Source organism: Callorhinchus milii, unplaced genomic scaffold (genome assembly GCF_018977255.1).
Source record: "Callorhinchus milii isolate IMCB2004 unplaced genomic scaffold, IMCB_Cmil_1.0 Scaffold1, whole genome shotgun sequence".
Classification (NCBI taxonomy): Eukaryota; Metazoa; Chordata; class Chondrichthyes; order Chimaeriformes; family Callorhinchidae; genus Callorhinchus; species Callorhinchus milii.
In genome coordinates this window covers 24,088,598-24,107,404 of record NW_024704742.1, presented here as the reverse complement: position 1 = coordinate 24,107,404, position 18,807 = coordinate 24,088,598, and the positions used below count along the sequence as shown (strand labels likewise).

Here is an 18,807-nt window from a genome sequence, read left to right as displayed (position 1 = left end):
TGGGGAAAGGGCAACAAAATGGAACTGAATGGATGGTTCTTAAGAGCCAGTACTGACATGAATCAGCCAACTAGCTTTCTTCTGTGCTGTAAATTTCCATGGTTCTATATAAATATGTTTCTTTCACTCCACCACCACCCACCCACCAAACACAGAAAACACATTGGAGACCTAGTATTTAAAGCCTCTCCTCTGCTCAGCTGACATCTGTTACAGGAGGATCAACAAACAAAATCCCACAGATCGACATCGGAATACTGATCAGGATCTGCCCAATCCACCAAAATTTAGCAGTGGTGTACCACTCAGCTGCTATTTTTTCTTCTTGGTTCAGATACTTCTTGATTCCTTTCTAGAAAAGGGGAAATGATAACCTGTGGGATTCACTTCAGAGTTCTTGATGCATTCCTCCAGCTGATGTCAGGGAACTTTTCTTTTTTGTAGAACAGGAGGCCTAATATGGGATATCAGCTGGGAAAAGAAGACTGAGAGGGGGGAAAGAGTAAGGAAGGAGGGGGGGGGAAACAATGAAAATAGCAATGATTGACTGAAACTGTCCACTAATGTTAAGGTAGTGGGTATTGCAGGAGCTTCAGACCATGGTTATTTCACCTCTGGAACAAGGTTTGAATCAATATCAGGCAGCTGGTGTGCCTGTCTTGGTTCCCAATGGAAGGCCATAATCCAACACTGCTGTAATGTGGTACGAATTGCATTAATTGGATAGCTTTATTAAGCATAACTTTTAGTAACAGTGCTGCAGAAAATGGAAATGCAATGCTGGCACAGAAGGAGATGCTGCTCAATGTCGGTTTTGAGTACTTAATCTTACTTAATCTTTTCTTGGTGATGCTGAGGGCAAAGAGGAAAGGTGTTGTTTTCCTAGCATCTTCTTCACTTACCCTGTGAAACGCAAGGTTTTAGATGTGCAGATGCAATGCATCTTGTTGATGTACATTTAAGTGATTTTAGTGCATTTCTACAACAAATCTCGGTTGACCATGTATGGTTAATGTCTCTTGTGGCCCAGGTGTAATTGCATTGTAATTATTTAAATATATTTGATTGTGATTGGTTACACTGTTGACATACACTCACTGTGCATTTCCAGTTTTGCATCCGCTGTCAAGGCCATACGTAAAAGCACTGCATAGATCAATAGTGAATTATGGCACTGACGTGCTGGATACTAATGTTTATGTAACCACTTCAGTGCTGGTTGGCTTAAGTGATGTGATGCCTTTAACTGTAAGGTCAAATATATGGATGAAAAATATCCTTTTGCTTTTACTTAGATTGCTGCTAAAAATACTACAGCCTCACTGAGCAGCACTCTTGCAAATATGAAGTGTGCCTGCATCCTGCTCCATTGTCGCAACTTGTATCTAAAATTCGCTCAATTCATTAAAACCTTCAAATATGGCATATGATTGCTGCCAATGAGGATTTTCTGGCTTGATTTTATTTTCAATGACTGTTTGAATGTGATGTATTAGTTATTGTGTCTCAGGGAGGTGGCTTTGCAGTAATGAAGCTTGTAAGTAAAATAATGTAAAACAAGCTATTCCCCGCACACACCCCTTCCTGAGCAAGTATGTATATGCTGCTCAAACAAATTTGATCAGTTGCTCAGAGGGATTTGAAATTGTACACCTGATTAAGACTTAGAATTCTAAGCATACAGTCAGCAGACCACCAAAAGGTTAAATCATTTTCTTGCTTGTCTGCGCTGTTGGTGTGTTTTTAAATTGATAGTGTAAGTGGCATTTGCAGTTTACTGAGAAGCAGCCTGGATCTTTCAAATAAGGCAGATAGAGATAAGAAGGTGATGAAATCTGGCCCAAAGAGCAGTATGTTCTGGAGAAAGTTTCTGGTATATTCAGTATTTTACTGGCTGAACTGATATATAATGATAATAATGAACATAATATTGAAACTGAGATACTTGGTGAGCTTGTACAGATGTGGATATCATTGAAATAACAGCAAAATAAATGTGCCCAGCTTTTGCTACAGCAACTGATGGAGTTCTGCATAGAGAACGGTAGTTATTTTAAATCAGTTTATCTGCAGAGTAATCTAGTTAAGTGTCTAAAGCACGATGAAGGCTCTGATTTAAAAAGGCCACAGTATATCAGGGAAAGGAGAGGAGAAATAAACTGCATGTATCTAACCTGCTGCGTTGACTTTAGTTGCACTGGAAAAAAGACCGTTTTATTTATTTGGTGGATGAAATCTTTTATTTGCATTTAGTCACATGCTTTTGCTGTGAATCCATCGAACAACATAATAGAACTGCTAATGCAGGCAAAATCAATGTTACATTTTTTTTTAAGACACCGTAACAAGTGAGAGTTGGATTGTTCTGCATTCTTAGTGAAGATTTTTAAAAAAAAATCCTCTCTTCCATTGTTGCAACACGGATCCCAAGGGGTGAGAGCAGCACCATTATCTTCAATGTGGTTCTGGCTGCGCGTGATTGACAGAGCCCTTCGAACATTAGTGTCATGAAAGCTACTTTGATTGGAGAGTTGATGCATTCAGTATTTCCTGTTGCTTCATGCATTGCAGCAGCAGTTTGTTCAGGTTTCCAGCCGAGCGAGGACAGGGTGCACAGGGGTTGGAGGGGTGTGGCCTACTTCTGTTGACTGTTGGGAACTGTAAGAGTCCAGTGACTGAGTGAGCAGTTTGGGTTGACTGCGCTGAAGGAGCAGGCAGCTGGTCAGGAAGCATTTGTTCAGGGCAATGTTGATCATCAGCAGCCGCTGGCTCTGACTTTAAAAGTCTTCCTCCAATTCATGCAGGCATGAGAACCGCAGCTTTTGTTTCCTGCTGATTGCAGTGTTGTACAGGAGAGAGAGAGCACCAACATCACTTTGTTTTCCTAGCTGTGATTGCCAGACCATCTTCCCGACAGTTAAATTGACAATGGGAATACAGCTGTTCCCCTTCCATGAACTGTGGAATTTTCTCGGTGTCGGTTATGATTTAAGCTGGAGAGCTATAGAATGAGGTACCTAGGCAGTTTCTGCGCGTGGGATGATACTGGTGTTGATTTGCTGAGAATATCTGGTCAGAGTTGTCTGCATGAGTAAGTCAATGTGTGGCTGTGGTTGCAGTATTATTTCTTCTCTAATGAAGAGGCTGGGACGCTCGACTTGCTGTACGGATCTTCTGTCTTGTAGTTTTACAACAGGACAGCTGGAAAAACTCTCCAATGGCTTGCCCAACCAACAAAAGGTAACTGCATGCAAGTTCATTAATCTCTTTACAACAACAATGACGACCTGCATTTATATAGTGCTATTCACGCCGGACGGTGTCTTGGAGTTCTTAAAAGTGTTTTCTGTGCTTGCAGTATTGCAGAACTTGGTGTGTGGAAAAAAAAGTATGTCAAAGGAAGCTTTCTGTCTGTGCACCTCTCAATTGGTCTCTCTCTGACCTTGCTTGTAGCTATCCAATATCATATTTGACCATCATCAGTCGGTGAAGCAATGGAAATGCTCTGCAGTAATTGATTTTGTAATAGGATCAGGTGATTTACTGACCTTCCTGCCATGTTCTTCCTGCTAGAATTGTGCCTCACCTAACTAGATGCTGTGATTTGATATTTTTAGTGGTATCATTTGAATATACGTTGAGTTTCTGGAAGTTGAGATGCTTCTAATTTTTGTGCAGTCTGCAGAATTTAGTAGCATAAATAACGTTTATGTGCATTAAAAATTGCCTACAAATTACTAAACGACTATAAATGCAATCTTTCAGATTGAAATCTTTAAAGTAATATTTTAATAAATTCTATAGATATATATCAAATGCAAGGAGTATTATTAGGTTAAAAGTAGAGATGCGTGGGCGTTTTCTGCACCCTGTATGGCTGCATCAATCTGATGAGCACACCTTTTAAGATTGTTTATTTTATGGAAACACTCGTCTTTTTAATTTTTATAAAAATCTTTTCTCCCAGTGTACACAACAAAAATATTTGAAATTGATTTATGACCATTTTGATACAATACAAATTACATTTGCATAGTGCCTTTCACATCGGGAGGATGTCCCAAGGCGCTGGATATGTTTTTGCAGTGCGATTGGAAAGTAAAGACCACCTTGATGAGATGGGTTCAGCAAACTACCGATTTACAATAAAAGCAGAAGTTGCTGGGAACATGCAGCAGGTCAGGAGAGAGGATAAATTGGAGAGAGGAAAAATTAGTTAACATTTTAGGTTGATGACCTTTCGTCAGAATTAATGTCAGAACATCTCTCCGTAGATGCTGCCTGACCTGCTGTGTGTTCCCAGCGACTTCTGTTTTTATTTTAGACTTCCAGTAGTATTTTGCCTTTTATCGATTTACACCTCAGCGATATAAAGTGAGTGGGTGTATATCAATGGCTGAACTGTTCAGAAATGATCCCTAAGTTTTTGGGTCGCCCATTGGATGTCTCAAAACTATTCTTAAATTTTATAATAAAAGAGAGAGGTGCCTAAGCATCTCTTTTACAGCCTAATGTTTGAATTTTGTAAATATTAAATATTGGAATAAGGGCCAAAAACTTGGATGTATATTTCCTACATTTGTGCAAGAGCAAAATTGTGCAACTCCCTCCCTAATTCCCTGGGGATAGGTGGCCGAAGGCACGGGAGGGATCGAGGCGAAGGGAATGTGGAATGGAGTTCCATAGGGTGGCGGCCCGACCAACGATGGTCCGGCGGGACTGACAGGGGACATGGAGCAGGCCGGAGCCTGCTGAGCGGAGGGAACGGACAGGTTGATAAGGGGTTAGTAGGTCGGAGTGGTAGGAGGGGGCAAGACCATGGTGGGCCTTGAAGTTGAGACACGAATTTTGGACTCGATCCTCTGAGAGATGGGGAGCCAGTGGAGCCGTGCGAGGGAGGGTGTGATGGGGTCATGGAGCCTGGTGCGGGAGTGCTGCAGAGTTCTGAATGATCTTTAGCTTGTGGAGGGAAGAGTTGGGAAGGCCGACAAGCGGGGATAGTTGGCATAGTTGAGCCTAGTTGTAATAAGGCGTGTATGAGAGTTTCGGCAATCTGAGGGGTGAGGCAGTGGCGGAGTCAGAGTATGTTGCAGAGGTGGGAAAAGGCAGAGTGGATCATGGCATGGATGTGGAGAAGAAAGGACAGTTGAGGGTCGAACAAGACGCCTAGGTTCCTGACTTGGCTTGGTTAGGTGGATTGTGCATCCATGGATATTATGACTAAGTACAACTGAGGTTCAAGTGGTGTGAATATTTTTCAGGATTTCTTTTTTAAAAAAGCTACAAGAATTCTTTTTTATTGTTGATCAGATTTTGAATCTCATCAACAATCGAAGACATTGAATACATTAACAGTTTCTTCCAGCACAAATATTGGATGAATCAATCAAACACGCACATGCTGGATTTTTCTACATTTTTCCTCAATCTGAGCGTACCAAAGTATAGGATGGTGTATATGAAAATCATTGTAATGCCAGTACAAGCAAGGAGATACAGTATTAACATTTGTGAGTTGTATGACTCTCGTTTCCCAGTCTGCTCTCTTCGTAAAGAGAGAGCATTGCTGGTCAGTGACAGTGGCAGACTGGTGAGAAAATCAGACTATGTACGGACCTCTCAATTATTAATCTTAATGTTTTTACACATAACATGATTGTACTGTGGCTGGTTTATAATGTTGATACACACATTGGGAGATTGTGTCGATAAATTGACAGCCACGTTAAATAATGAGCAATTGTATTTCAATCGAAGTTGAAGAAATGTTCACCTTAGTGCTATGAAACAATTTGAAGCACAAATTACTTGTCAAACACTCCAACCCTCCCTCCCCCACAACAACAAAATAACAGGAGTGAAGGGGGAAAACCATCAATTTTTTTTTTTTTTAGCCCTAAGGGGTGAGTTGAAAATGTCAATAAATAATGCAGTTCCCCTAGAGTTAGATCAGATTAAACAGACTACTGCTGGAGCACATTATGTTCATATGGAATATGACATAAGCATATAAAATGCCTACGATCAAAGTATAATCTAGCAAAACAAATCATTGCGATAGCAAAGTAATGTTGTCGTACCTGGGCCATGATTGCAGCAGGATTTTTGTTTAGTATGTTTGTGTGTCACTTTTTTATATTCTGTGCATGCTCTCGTGTGTAACATTCTGCTTGTCAGGCCTCTGAGATCCTCATCCACACATTCATCATATCCAAACTCGTCCACGCTAACTCCTTGCTTGTTAATCTTCCCAGTCACAGCCATCCTTGCCTGGCTCCACTCACTCTCCAGAGGATAGAGTTCAAAATTCTCATCCTTGGCTTCAAAGCCTCACAGCCTTACTCTTCCCTGCCTCTGTGACCTGTTAACCAAATACAGATATGTCTGCTCCCTCCCCTCAGTGGACTCCTGCCTGCTCAATGTCCCCCGCAGGGCCACCCCACCATCAGAGGTGAGACTTTCAGCCTCTCTGCCCTAACCCTTTGCAACTCCATCCCACTGTCCCTTTGTCTCACCCCTCCCTTGCCACTTCAAGGCCCATCTCAAGACCTTCTTAAACGATGCCTTTGATCGCCCTTCTACCCTGCCCTCCACCCATCCTGATCCCAACCCCCATTGTGAAGATAAAACAGGGGAAGGTAAGACGAGGGGTAAAATTTAGACCCTGGCTAAGATCCTCAGCCCAGAAATTTCATTGAATGGAACTACGATTAAACAGGAAGGAAGGTTTAGGCGAAAGTACTTTATTTCTCCCTTTATTTAGAAAAAAAACATTTCTGACATTTTTTCAAGCTAGTCATTGGGTTAGCTTGTTTATATTTGTATAAAATTAGATTTTTATTCTTGTGTACAATTCCACAATAAATACAGTTAATAAAATTTTCATTATAATTGCATATATTTTAATCAACCACTTAAGTAAGTAATGTCTCACATTAAACAGGTAAACACTTCTTATTGCACATACTGTAGTTTGCTCTACCTAACCCTACTGTGCTGGTTATCAAATGCAGACCCTGTGTATACATTCTGTATATAAGAATTTCTGTGGACTTCATTAAAGAATGAATTGCTCATAAGCTAAGAGCAACACTTTGCTGGCTTTGCTGTCAAATTCAGAGCATTTTGTTTGGGTTTTCAGACAACTAATAGGATTACAACCTGCATATATTATCAGTTTTCCTTTGAAAATTCTAGCCTGCACTGTGTAATCCCTTGTAGTTATACAGGAGAAAGAGTGAATTCTATTGTAATGTGCTTGAGCATTTCTTACACAGTGATGCCTTCATCTGTAATTGTTTGCTAGCCAAATGTTATACAGTAAAACTTGCACAAGTCTAATTTTTATAAATCGTATAATCGCCCAAGTCGTATATGCACGAGGCCCATTCATTTTCCTATCAGAAATAATCCCTCCAAAGAACAAAGCAATAATAAATTGGTCATTTTCAATCCATGACTGTTTGTGGGCCACTGCTGTGCGCAATTGGCTGCCGCGTTTCGCCCACAAATATACAGTCAATTCACTTAACAGTCTATTCTGTGCACTTTGAGACGTTGAGAAGACGTGAAAAGCGCTATATCAAATGCAAGGATTATTATTATTTTTTTACACTAGTTATTTTATCATTTCCTAACTCATACCACTCATACCACTGCTCCCCTATCCTCCATTACTCCAGCACTTACTGGCTGCACTGAATCATGTGAAATGATGTCCTGATTCATCACCACATGCGCTCTTAATAGCTGACTGCATTGAATCGTGGAAAACATAGTCTTGATCCGTCGACAAATGCACAGAAAAACTTCTTTGCCTGGGATCAATGTGATTCCAATGCTTGCTGGTAAGTGAGTTACGCGGTCATTGAATGGGTCTTGACCCATCACCGCATGTGCACTTCCCAACAGCATTGGATTACACATTCGCACTGCAGATTATTGATTAAATCGGATTTTATACAAGTTTCAACAAGTTTGCCTGCAACTCGGACTTTGCAAAGTCATATTAAATGTTTGGTCCTGGTGTTATGACTTGCGTAAGTATTACTGTATCTGAGTACCAATAATGGTGGTCACTGTAAGGGTGAAGCCCAGATTTATGAAAATAAGGAATTTGATGCCAATTGACCATATGTCCAAGGACATTTACTTATGTAGAGTACTTCTGCAGAGCCTCATAAAGTGAGCTAGGAATGTAGATTTTCATGAGTTGTTGACAGTTTACCCGATGTAGTGTATTATTTTAAATCATTTGCAGTGTAGCTTGAAAGGGACAGTATCCGTTCCTCTTGTCCTTCCCAGTCTGGGTTGGAAGGGTTGCATTCTCCTCAGGTTTTGCTTAAAAGTCAAGGCCTATATAGAAACACGACGGTGAAAAGAATGGTGGCACAGTTAGCAAATGTTGATGAATAGGACCTGGTGAGGAGTTAGTCGGACACAAATAGTTGGAAAGGGGAAAGTAAAATTGTACACAGCATATTGGAGTTCTCATTTCTGGGTTAAACTGAAAAAAATTGAGCGTTGCATCCTGACACCATGACATCTGATGTTAACATGGGCAGATACTAATAAGAGATGAGATGTTGCCATTAGAAAGGAAAGTGCCTTAGCTCTCACAATAGACCTCTTGGTTGCAACATGCAGAGGCCGAGGGATACATTTCCTACCTATCCCTCTGCTGCAGGTGCTGTGCTAAAGGGAGGTGGAATTCTTTGATAAGTTTGGTGGAGTGATCTTGATGGGTGAAATGACTGTACACTTCAACTCACCAAGCCAGTCAGGAACCTAGGTATCTTGTCCGACCCTCAACTGTCTTCTTCCCCACATCCAAGACATGACCCGCTCTGCTTTCCCTCACCTCCGTAACATCACCCAACTCCGTCACTACCTCACCCCTCAGGCCGCTGAAACTCTTGCTCATGCCTTCATCACATCCAGGCTCGACTATGCAAATGCTCTGCTTGTCGGCCTTCCCACCTCCTCCCTCCACAGGCTGCAGCTAATCCAGAACTCTGCAGCCCGTGTCCTCTCCCGCACCAAACTCCGTGACCCCATCGTCCCCATTCTCGCCCGACTCCATTGGCTCCCTATCCTTCAGAGGATCCAGTACAAGGTTCTGGTCCTCACCTACAAAGCCCTCCATGGCCTCGCCCCACCCTACCTCTGCGACCTCCTAACCCCCTACCAGCCCACCCGCTCCCTCCGCTCAGCCGGCTCCGGCCTGCTCCATGTCCCCTGACCCACCCGCCCCACCATTAGCAGGAGAGCCTTCAGCCAATCTGCCCCCAACCTCTGGAACTCCATCCCCCAATCACTCTGCCTCGCCCCCTCCTTAGCCTCCTTCAAGTCCCGCCTCAAAACCTTCCTCTTCGACTATGCCATCGGTCCCCTCCCTTCTCCCCCCCTGACCCCTGCTAGGGTCTGAAATGCTGTACACTGTCCAGCACCTTGGGACATCCTCCCGACGTGAAAGGCGCTATACAAATGTAATGTTGTTGTTGATCCCTTCCATTTCTTATTTTTAAAAGATATATTCTTTCCGCCCCTGCCTTTCACCATCCTAATCTCGGGTTCTGCTATAATCATAGAGTTAAGGAATTGTTAGCACTGACATAGATCCTTGCTGTTCCTTTTTTGCCCTTTTAGATCTCTTTAAAGGTGGATTGCTAATTTGCTTTCGATCACAGTATCCACTCTCCTCAATAGCCACTTGTGGTAACATGTTCCAGATCCTTATTGCCCTTGGTGAAAAAAATTCTTCCCCTCTGTTCTCTTCCAGTGATCGAGCCAGTGGGAATCATTTTCACAATTTGCCCTCCTAACACCTTGAGCACTTCTATCAGATCCAAATCGTAACCTTTTCTGCTCCAGTTAATCATGAGCACCATTCACTGACCACTGGGATGAGGAAACCACAAGATTTGAACTAGTTGCTGTGCAGCATATGAGAGCAGCATGATTAGACCTGCCCTTTTTCAGTGCTTTGATGCCAGATGATATTTTGAGCTCTATGTAGGATTGTATCGTGTTATCTACTGCTCAGTGACACAGAATGTTAATGCTTTGATGATTTCTGTCACTTTTAAGCTGTGTTGACTGTAGGCATTTTTCCTCGCATATCTAGATAGCCCACGTTAATGCACAAAAGAAAATTGATTCTGAAACGCAAAGGAATGTTCAGTCTTTCGACTAGAATACCATACCTGATTTTCAACTCAAGAACATGAAATAGGATTTGCAGGTAGAAAGCTAATGACTTGGAAATATCAGGGAAAGAGGAAGGGAAGTGTGACCACTTCTAATTTGTGCTGTGTTAAGTGTCAACTCTTAGGCTTTGCTAAGTTTTACAAGCATGCACCAGTGTCCTGAGCTAGTTTCTAAGAGCTATCTTGTACTCTTCCCTTCTCCCCTTCATTCACACGGTCACTCTCTGCCTCACAATCTTTTTGTTGAATGCCCCTATTTAGCGTTCTTCTCCTCTTTCCCCCACCAGCTTCAACTTTTATTATCAACTCACCTTTGAGTGTCACCTAACCTCTGCTCATTGGTTTGGCTTGACCTTGCTCACACTTTATTTAGAAGTTTTGTTTCTTCCATTATGAGACTCAAATTCCTTATAATAATTGATGATTTAAAATGTGTTTCCAGCGACCCAATTTTAAAATTAGGTCCAGTGACCCAAATCTGATGATGCTAGTTACAATGAAGCAAATAGTGAGATTTACTGAACTAAAAGCTTGATTCTGAGGTAATGGCTTCTCAGATTCCAACTGCATAAAGTTGCTGAGTTCACTGAATATCAATTGCATTTTCTCAGTGATTATTTTGTTCTAATAATTTGGGGAAAAAATCAGTATTAATATAATTTTTGAAACAATACAAATGTTTAGAAATAAGAATCAATTATGAGGAAGTAATCTACAAGCTGTTACAGAAGGGAAAACAAATTTGTTGGCAGCATGCTGGAGCTCCTGTTTCTGGAAGAATGGAAGAATACGTACATACAGACATCAATGACAAATGCTAATAGGAGATGGGATGTTTCCCAGATGAGAGGAGTATATTAGTCCTCACAGTGGACATTCTGATAACCTGCATAGACCCTGGGGTATGTTCCCCACCTGTTCCTCTGTTACGGATGATGTGTCACGTGCTAAAGAAAGGTGGTCGTCTTTGACAGGGTAGCTTATACATGGACTGTGGATGGAGTGGGCTTGCTTGATGGGTGAAATGTCCCTTCAACGTATTTGACTTATGTTCTTTTCTTTATGTGTATCCATTACTGTTTACCAATGAGTCTCTAGCTCTGGAAAACCAAATGAACACGCGCAGCAACAGTTTTCTTTTATCACTTTCCCTCCCCATCATGACTAAGTAGTGACAAGCTGTTTGACCATGAGGGAAAGGGAAGCATCACTGCTGATTCCGATTCTTATGTTCACACGTGCACCTTCAGTAAAGGGCTCTGCATAATAATTAGGAGTGAAGTTCCTGACTTTGTTTGTTTCGTGGATGCTGTCAAACCCAGGGGTGTGTCTGCACCCAAACCTCTGCTTGGATGAGATCGGCTAACTCAGCGCAGACAGGATTCCAACATACAGCTGTTTGGTGTGTTTGGCTTACACCCAGACAATGTATTTATCTAATCAGCCATTAGGGAAGTTGGGAGTGATATTTAATTTCCCTTTAGGTAAAAATAATGATTTGCTTTGCTTGACCAAATATCTACTTATTCTGTAATGCGAGTTGGAAATAATTTTTAGCTGAGAATCGAGAACATATATCGAATTGGATGAAGGCTTATTTGACTTCAAGGATAAAAATCCTGGAGCTTCAAATTCATTCAGACCAACGATAAGCAACGTTTCTCTGGTATTGAATATTTCAAGGTCAGTTTGAGTTACTGTTTATTATCGTATCATATGGTGTAACATAATGTAGTTTGATAATTGTGGAGTTTGTGGAGTCCTGTAGCTCAGTGGTTAGAGCACTCGCTTTGCAAGCGAGAGACCTGAGTTCAATTCCAGGCAGGGCGAAACCTTGGGCAAGTTTCCTTACTCCACACAGAGCCTAATAATAATCCCTCCAAAACCCAAAACAATAATAAATTGATCATTTTCAATCTACGACTGTTTGTGGGACATTGCTGTGCACAATTGGCTGCCGCGTTCGCCCACAAATAATCAGTCAATTCACTTTACAGTGTGTTCTGTGAAGCGCTTTGGGACGTCCTCCCGACGTGAAAAGCGCTATATCAAATGCAAGGATTATTATTATTATAATTGAACTGTAATAAACAAGCCCAAACAAAGGTGTTGTACAATGGAATGCGCAAATGTGAGATCGTATGATTATTTTTTGGGGGGTGGGAAAGAGGAAGGTAGAGGGAAGGAAATGTTTCTTTTTAAGGAATCTGAAGGAGAAGGAAGATGTGGTAGAAATGACGGACGTTGGAGAACCCTTTTTTTTTAACCTTCTAAAGGTTGCCCTCCCAATTAGTCACTTCCATCCATCTCTTCAAGTGAGTTTCCTTGTACCAATTACTATCACAGCTGCTTCCAGACTCTATTCAGTCCCACCCTGATCTCAGGTACAAGGATTAATGACCTGTGTCTTTGTCTGACTGATGTCTCCCTCGCTTGCTCTAATTCTTTCTATTCCATAGGAAACATGCTTTTTTTAAAATAAATATATTTAACATTTTATACTCATTTAAATATACCTGTCCATTTCCTGGACGGATGGGAATTTCAGATTATCAATATCCCATGAGCACCTTTGATCTATGTTAGTCAGATTTCAAACATAGGCACCTCAACATCCCTGCCACTTTTTCCTGTGTTTTAAACCAGTGTAGGCTTCATTACCTGATTCACATCTTATATTCTGCAAGATACTGCTTTACTTCAGACACATTGACATAAATGATTGATCACTGCAATTAATTTTGTGTTTTTTTGTGTTTCGAAGAGTTTCAATTTTTTTACCAAAAGTGTACTGACTGAAGTGTATATGTTACATTAAGAAGAGTGCCCTCTAGTGTTAGTGTCTTCACAAATGAAGAGGTTTGCCCGATATTCAGGTACTTAGTGCCAAAAGCCTCATTGATAATAAACATCAGGGGTCTGTGTTGATATTCACTGTTATTGGTTAATGGACTTCATGTCAACATCCTTCAAACACAAAAAGCCTCAGTGAAATGCTCCTCATACCTCGATTTTGGATGCAGAAAATCTTAAGTGAATCAAACTCGAATAACGAGTTCAGTTGTCTGGATATAATATTCACTTGCATTAAATACATTTTTAAAGAAATCTTTGAAGCAATCAGTTAAAAGTGATCGAACTAAAACGTTTTTCGAACAAAATGCAATCGTGGTTTTTGTTTTACATTTATTGTAAATGTACACCTTCTTTGGTACTTTTCTAAATAGATTTATAGTAAACGAGCTGTACATTTTGCAGCTACACTTGCAACCAACAGATTCAATATGGAATCTAGATTAACACACATGCAGACAGACATATCTTTATACTCATCTGGGAGGACGGGAGGAATCATTTTGGTTGTACTGTTCTTTGAGTGGCCAACTAATTTGGCGCGCTGTTGCAGTCCTTTCAGCATTGAAGTGCAGCTGCGCTGTTCTTTGTTTTTCAGTTTCATTTAATGGCTCATCTTTGTCGAGCATTTTTACTTATCCTCAAAAGGCATCTTTATAATGATACATATAAATGTATAATTTATAATCACTGGGACGTCCACCCGACGTGAAAGGCACTTTAAAAGTTTAATTTTGTTGTTGTTGCCACGGCTTAGCTTTGTCTGTGTTCTTTATTTTGTTCCAGCCGCTGCTTGGCTACGTGCATGCTCTGTGACGCAGGATTCCACAGCGCTACGGTCAGCCGGCATGGCCACCAGGTGTAATTGCAGTGGGTGCATTACATACACACATGCTCTATGATGCACAATACCACAGCTCCACAGTCAGCCGGCACGGCCACCTGGTGTAATTGCAGCTAAAAACACAAAACTTAAATACATTTTAGGTCATAACTCATGAATGATAGGAGCTACCCAAAAACAAATATGCACATGTCACTCCCAGTTGCAAGATCTTTCCGATGAGGTATAAATCATGTTTCTATGTCAATTGGTTATTGAGATCCTTCTTGAAGTGCAGACAGACAAAATTGTTATTAGTGTACATACAATAAGTACATATATATCAATGTTATATATTTTAGTGTATATATAATATATATAATGCATAATAGATAGAAGGTATCGATAGATGTAAAACAAATCTCTCTCCCTTTTACCTTCCCTTTCTAGTGATGATCTCTTCCTGATTTTTTCTGATTGCTTTCTTTTGCTTTGTCATCTTGAGTGTTTCTTTTCTTGCTGAATATTGAAGACTTCAGATAATGACTATAACCTAAGGTTTATTCTCTCCACCCTCACTATTTTGCTGTTTCTTGTGTTGTAATCTTTTTGTCTTATCTTGTGCTTTTTTAAAACTCATCCTTAAGAGGATAGGCCATTTGGTGTGGTTATACCAGAAAAAAAGCTGCTTTTCCAATATTTTCTTTAAGTTACCATTTACGCATGTTGAGAAGTCAAACATGGAGAGATGTTCTGCTATCTTACTCCTTAGCCACCGTTCCTACTAATAGTGTTTTTTTTAAAACCATCATAAATCTTATTGCACTGTTGTACAAGAGTTAATCTTTAGCTGATGTGACAATTGACATTTTTAAGATGTTATTGATCTTCAAGAGGAACGATCAGTTTCCTGAAAATACAAATGAGTTAGTTATTTGTGGTGCAGTTCATTGAAACTGCTAAGGTTATTGCGTTCTAAATAAGTTAAACTACAAATTGAAGTTAACACGTTTCCTGAGATTAGAGGTTACATATATTTAAAGTATTTGTAACCAACATTAACATTTTTAACACCAATAACAAACCTTATCCTACATGAAGGACGCTTTATAAATGCTAGTTGTTGTGCTCTCCCCGCCCCTATTCGAAAGTTTGAAGTGTAATAAAGATTGTGCAAAATGGATTTCTTGAAGGAATTCATGTAATGAGGAAATCTTGTCCAATGTAGTAACCTTGTGTATTCCAAGTTTGTGTTCGCATTAAGAATTACAGTATCGTGGACTGCTTCATTAATCTTGGATCCAAGATTTAAACTTTAATGTAACGAAAAGTGAAGTGCAGTATATTGAGTTTCCCTTTCAAGATTTCCATATTTAGGCAGTTCCTGTGCTTTCAATATTCCCAGCTGAGTGTCAGTGTGTTGAATGAAAAGCTGTGGAACAGTTTTAAAAATTCAAGTGCTGACCCTGATCTGTTTCAAAGATCAACCTGGAAAACAGTTAGTACTGTGCATCTGCTTCGCTTTTGATGGTTGATTTGTTCACCCTGGGGTTTAAGAATTGTTTTCTAAAAAAAATTATACTTTTGGTTTTCTCTGCTTCAAAAGGGAGAGTGTGTGTATGTGTGTGAGAGAGAGAGACATCGTCGTCTTTCTCATGAAAATAAACTTTTTAATTTTGAAGAAAGCAAAGTTGGGATGTCTTTATAAGACAAATAAGAACAGATATCTGGGATTTTTAATAATTGAGCAGAATTCAAACTTGAACCATTGAATGCTTGGTATTAAGATCTTGGATTAGGTTAGAAATTAACAGCCTTAATTAGTTTTTCGGTGTGGAGGCAACATTCACACTAAATTTCGTAAGAATGAGTCATTCATTCTTATGGGATATGGGGATAGGTAATTAGAGTTAGGTGAGAAGATCAACCATGATCTTATTGAATGGCGGAGCAGGCACGAAGGGCCAAATGGCCTACTCCTGCTCCTAATTCTTATGTTCTTACGTAAACACAATTCTATGAAACACTGAGTGATTTGACCTGGAACGACCAAATAATGAAGTGCAAATGTTGTGCTTGGATCGCAACTTTAGTGGAAGCCGCTTAAGCCGGACGCATAGGGAACGAATGTTTTGTCTGGCTTCCAAGGTGTCCGAGAGTAACCGAAGTACCATTCCCGCCCAGCAGAGGAGACCCGCCAATGCCGTATAAAAACATGTAATAATGTTTCAATTGAAATAATGTTAACTAACTAAACAGGACACCAAGAATTTTAACCTAGGAGTTAAAATCATGTATCTCATGGAATTCAGTAAAATGTATCTTCCTTTGTTTGGCTGCAAAATACTAGCAGAGGAGCGACTGCGGCATATCCTCCCTCCCATTGCTGTTCCCATTAGATGGGAAGGGGATCAATTAGCGATGGGCTGAGGTGACTGTCAGCCTGCAGTCTTGTGACTGGTTGGGCTCTACCTTGTTCTTCCTCGTTCCTCCGCCCGCTCTTCTGTTTTTTATACCCCACGTCAACCTCTCTTATATCCGTCTACTCCCTTCCCTCTTATGCATACACAAACGCCCATATCTACTTATAGGACAGCCATAGATATTACCCCAACCGGTGTGCCAGAGTAATAGCATAGCCTACATAACTTTCACAACTTTATACTCCTCCAGCTCTGTGGTAGGATACTTCCATCTACCCGGCTTGATAATTTTTGTGTTGCATATGCTGTACATGGAAGCGGTCAAATATCTGCCTCCCAACCAGTTAATCTGCTTTTTGGTTGTATTAGTCTCCAGACTATTCTAAGGTCATTGCCTCCGCTAATTGAACCTCTATAATGGAAATTTCAGAGTTACCAGTTGTGAAGAACTGGTTGAGAAGTATGTGTAAAATGTCTTCAATGCCATCACTTCCAGAGGTGATTTTTTAAAATAATATATTTAAAATAAAGCATCAGTCAAACGTAGTGATGCAAACTTTCTACTTAATCATTTTTTATGTACAGTGTTCCCATATATTGTGCTGAAAATTATTTATAATTCAGTAATTAGTATATGTTACTATTATTTAAACATTAATAAATATCAGGACAATGGGGATGGGCAACAGATGGCGTATTCCAGAGGAGGATGGGGCTGGGAGCTGAAGAAGAAGTCGGCAACCCCTGTAAACCCGTGTGTGTGAGTGAAGGAATGTAGCCATCTCTATTGGCGGGGGTTGCTATGTAACTTATCTTCAAGAGCAGTCTCCCATTTCTGCTTCTTCCACATAGCCTCTTTTGGTGAATCCATGTGTTTGCACAGCAGGGCTCGGACGCCTGTGCCCTTGCAGTTGACTTGTTGGCATCCAGCAGACAGGTCCACCTGAACCTTCATACCTTGTTGATTGCACGAAGTACAGAAGCCCCAAATCTTTGCATCTTTAGCCAATTCCAAAAGGTTTATTGTCGAGTACTGTAGAGGCTACAGCTCTCCAGAATGCAACTGGCTGTAACTTGTGTGAGCCAGCTTGCACGCTTGTTCCCAATCCGAGACGGACATTGGGTCCTGCAGATCTGCTTCCCAGGCGATTCTCATTAACTCAATATTATGCTGAGGATACTTTGCCAATAGGGAGTTGAGTACAGTTGCTTGTATGTTGTGGTGATTGCATGCAAAACGTCCTCCCAATATTGTTGGAGCCCATTTTTTTTGTACTCTGTAATGGATTTGGGAACAGATTGGTCTTTAATAAGTTGTATTTACTGTCACCTCTGTGTTGTAACCCTGGCATACCCGCAGACTTGACCCAAATCAGTTGCTATGAATGGGAGAAACTTGATAATAATAACAATGGGGAGGAAATAAGGAAAAACTTGAAGGAGGAACAAATTGAAGTGAAGATTGGTAAGAGAGAAACTGAGGTGTAAAAGCATGTGAAATGTTCCGTTTGAAATACATATATACAAATGTGCAGTTTGTTTGGTGCAGAAATTTTTTGACTTGTCTGTGCACTCTTTCCTGGGGTCCAGTAGCTAATTTTATTATATATGATTAATGCATTATTTTGACATTTTGTATTTTTGCCAGCTGAGTTGTTAATGTTAGTTGTGTAACATTTTTGAGTGTTTCAGTGCATTGTAGAAGAGGTAAATCTGAGGCTAAGTGATTTTGGTTTCTCTGAAGGCTCCTCATTGATATCAATTTTGTGACAGTGTTTATTCAAATGGTTGATGTACATCAGGAATGAGCGAACAAACAATATACTTTTAGTCGCTGTTGTGCTGCGAAAAAGATTGTGACTATCCATTTAGGGTTATTGGTTTCATTGAATCAAGTCAAGTTGACTTAGTGCCAGAGTTGTTAATAACCAAAGTCAGTGTAATAACTGCAGGGTATTTTTTATTAAGCACTGAAGACCTCAGATCTATCTTCACCTATTTTAACACCATTTATGGGTTCTTACCTAATGAGTCCATACAGAACATTTGTTTTGTAGCTGTGAAGGACTTTGAAGGGGTTCTAAGGTAATTGAATACAGAAGTGATTGTGTATTGGAAATTGAATCAGTTTAGATTTGTTTTAAAGATCTATTTTGATTTTTCTAACCTTTTTAACTGTCTAATTTTCAATAACCCAAATATCAGAGATATGTGAAACTATGGAGAAATATTATAAATTTATATTACGTTCTGATATTAAAACTGATAAACATTTTTCTATATCCTAACCAAAAAGTTAAACGATATGTACTTGAAACTATGTAGATATATCATAAAAGCACACATCATTATGAATCTAACATTGATTTTAGTAAATTTATCCCATAAGTGACCTTAACCTATAAAATAATCGATAATTTAACATCTTTTGTTATTGGGCTACACAATTTGAATTAACTTCCCTTTATATCATATAACATGTTTAAAATTGGCCAGGAAT

The 18,807-nt window shown here is 40.1% G+C and overlaps 1 protein-coding gene across 5 annotated transcripts in view; it reads left to right on the top strand.

Annotated features, from left to right (window-relative positions):
• Positions 1-18,807, top strand: part of fbxw7 (F-box and WD repeat domain containing 7) — a 162,587-nt gene that overhangs the window by 29,938 nt on the left and 113,842 nt on the right. For 2 of the 5 annotated variants that reach the window (XM_007904010.2, XM_007904008.2), the window contains exon 1: positions 3,128-3,240. The exons of 1 other annotated variant lie outside the window; for it this stretch is intronic. In XM_007904010.2, coding sequence (XP_007902201.2) covers positions 3,136-3,240 — 105 coding nt within the window. In that variant the 5' untranslated portion in view covers positions 3,128-3,135. Of the gene's footprint in view, positions 1-3,127; positions 3,241-18,807 lie in introns of those variants that run through there. 2 more of the 5 variants (XM_007904011.2, XM_007904009.2) reach the window with 1 other exon arrangement.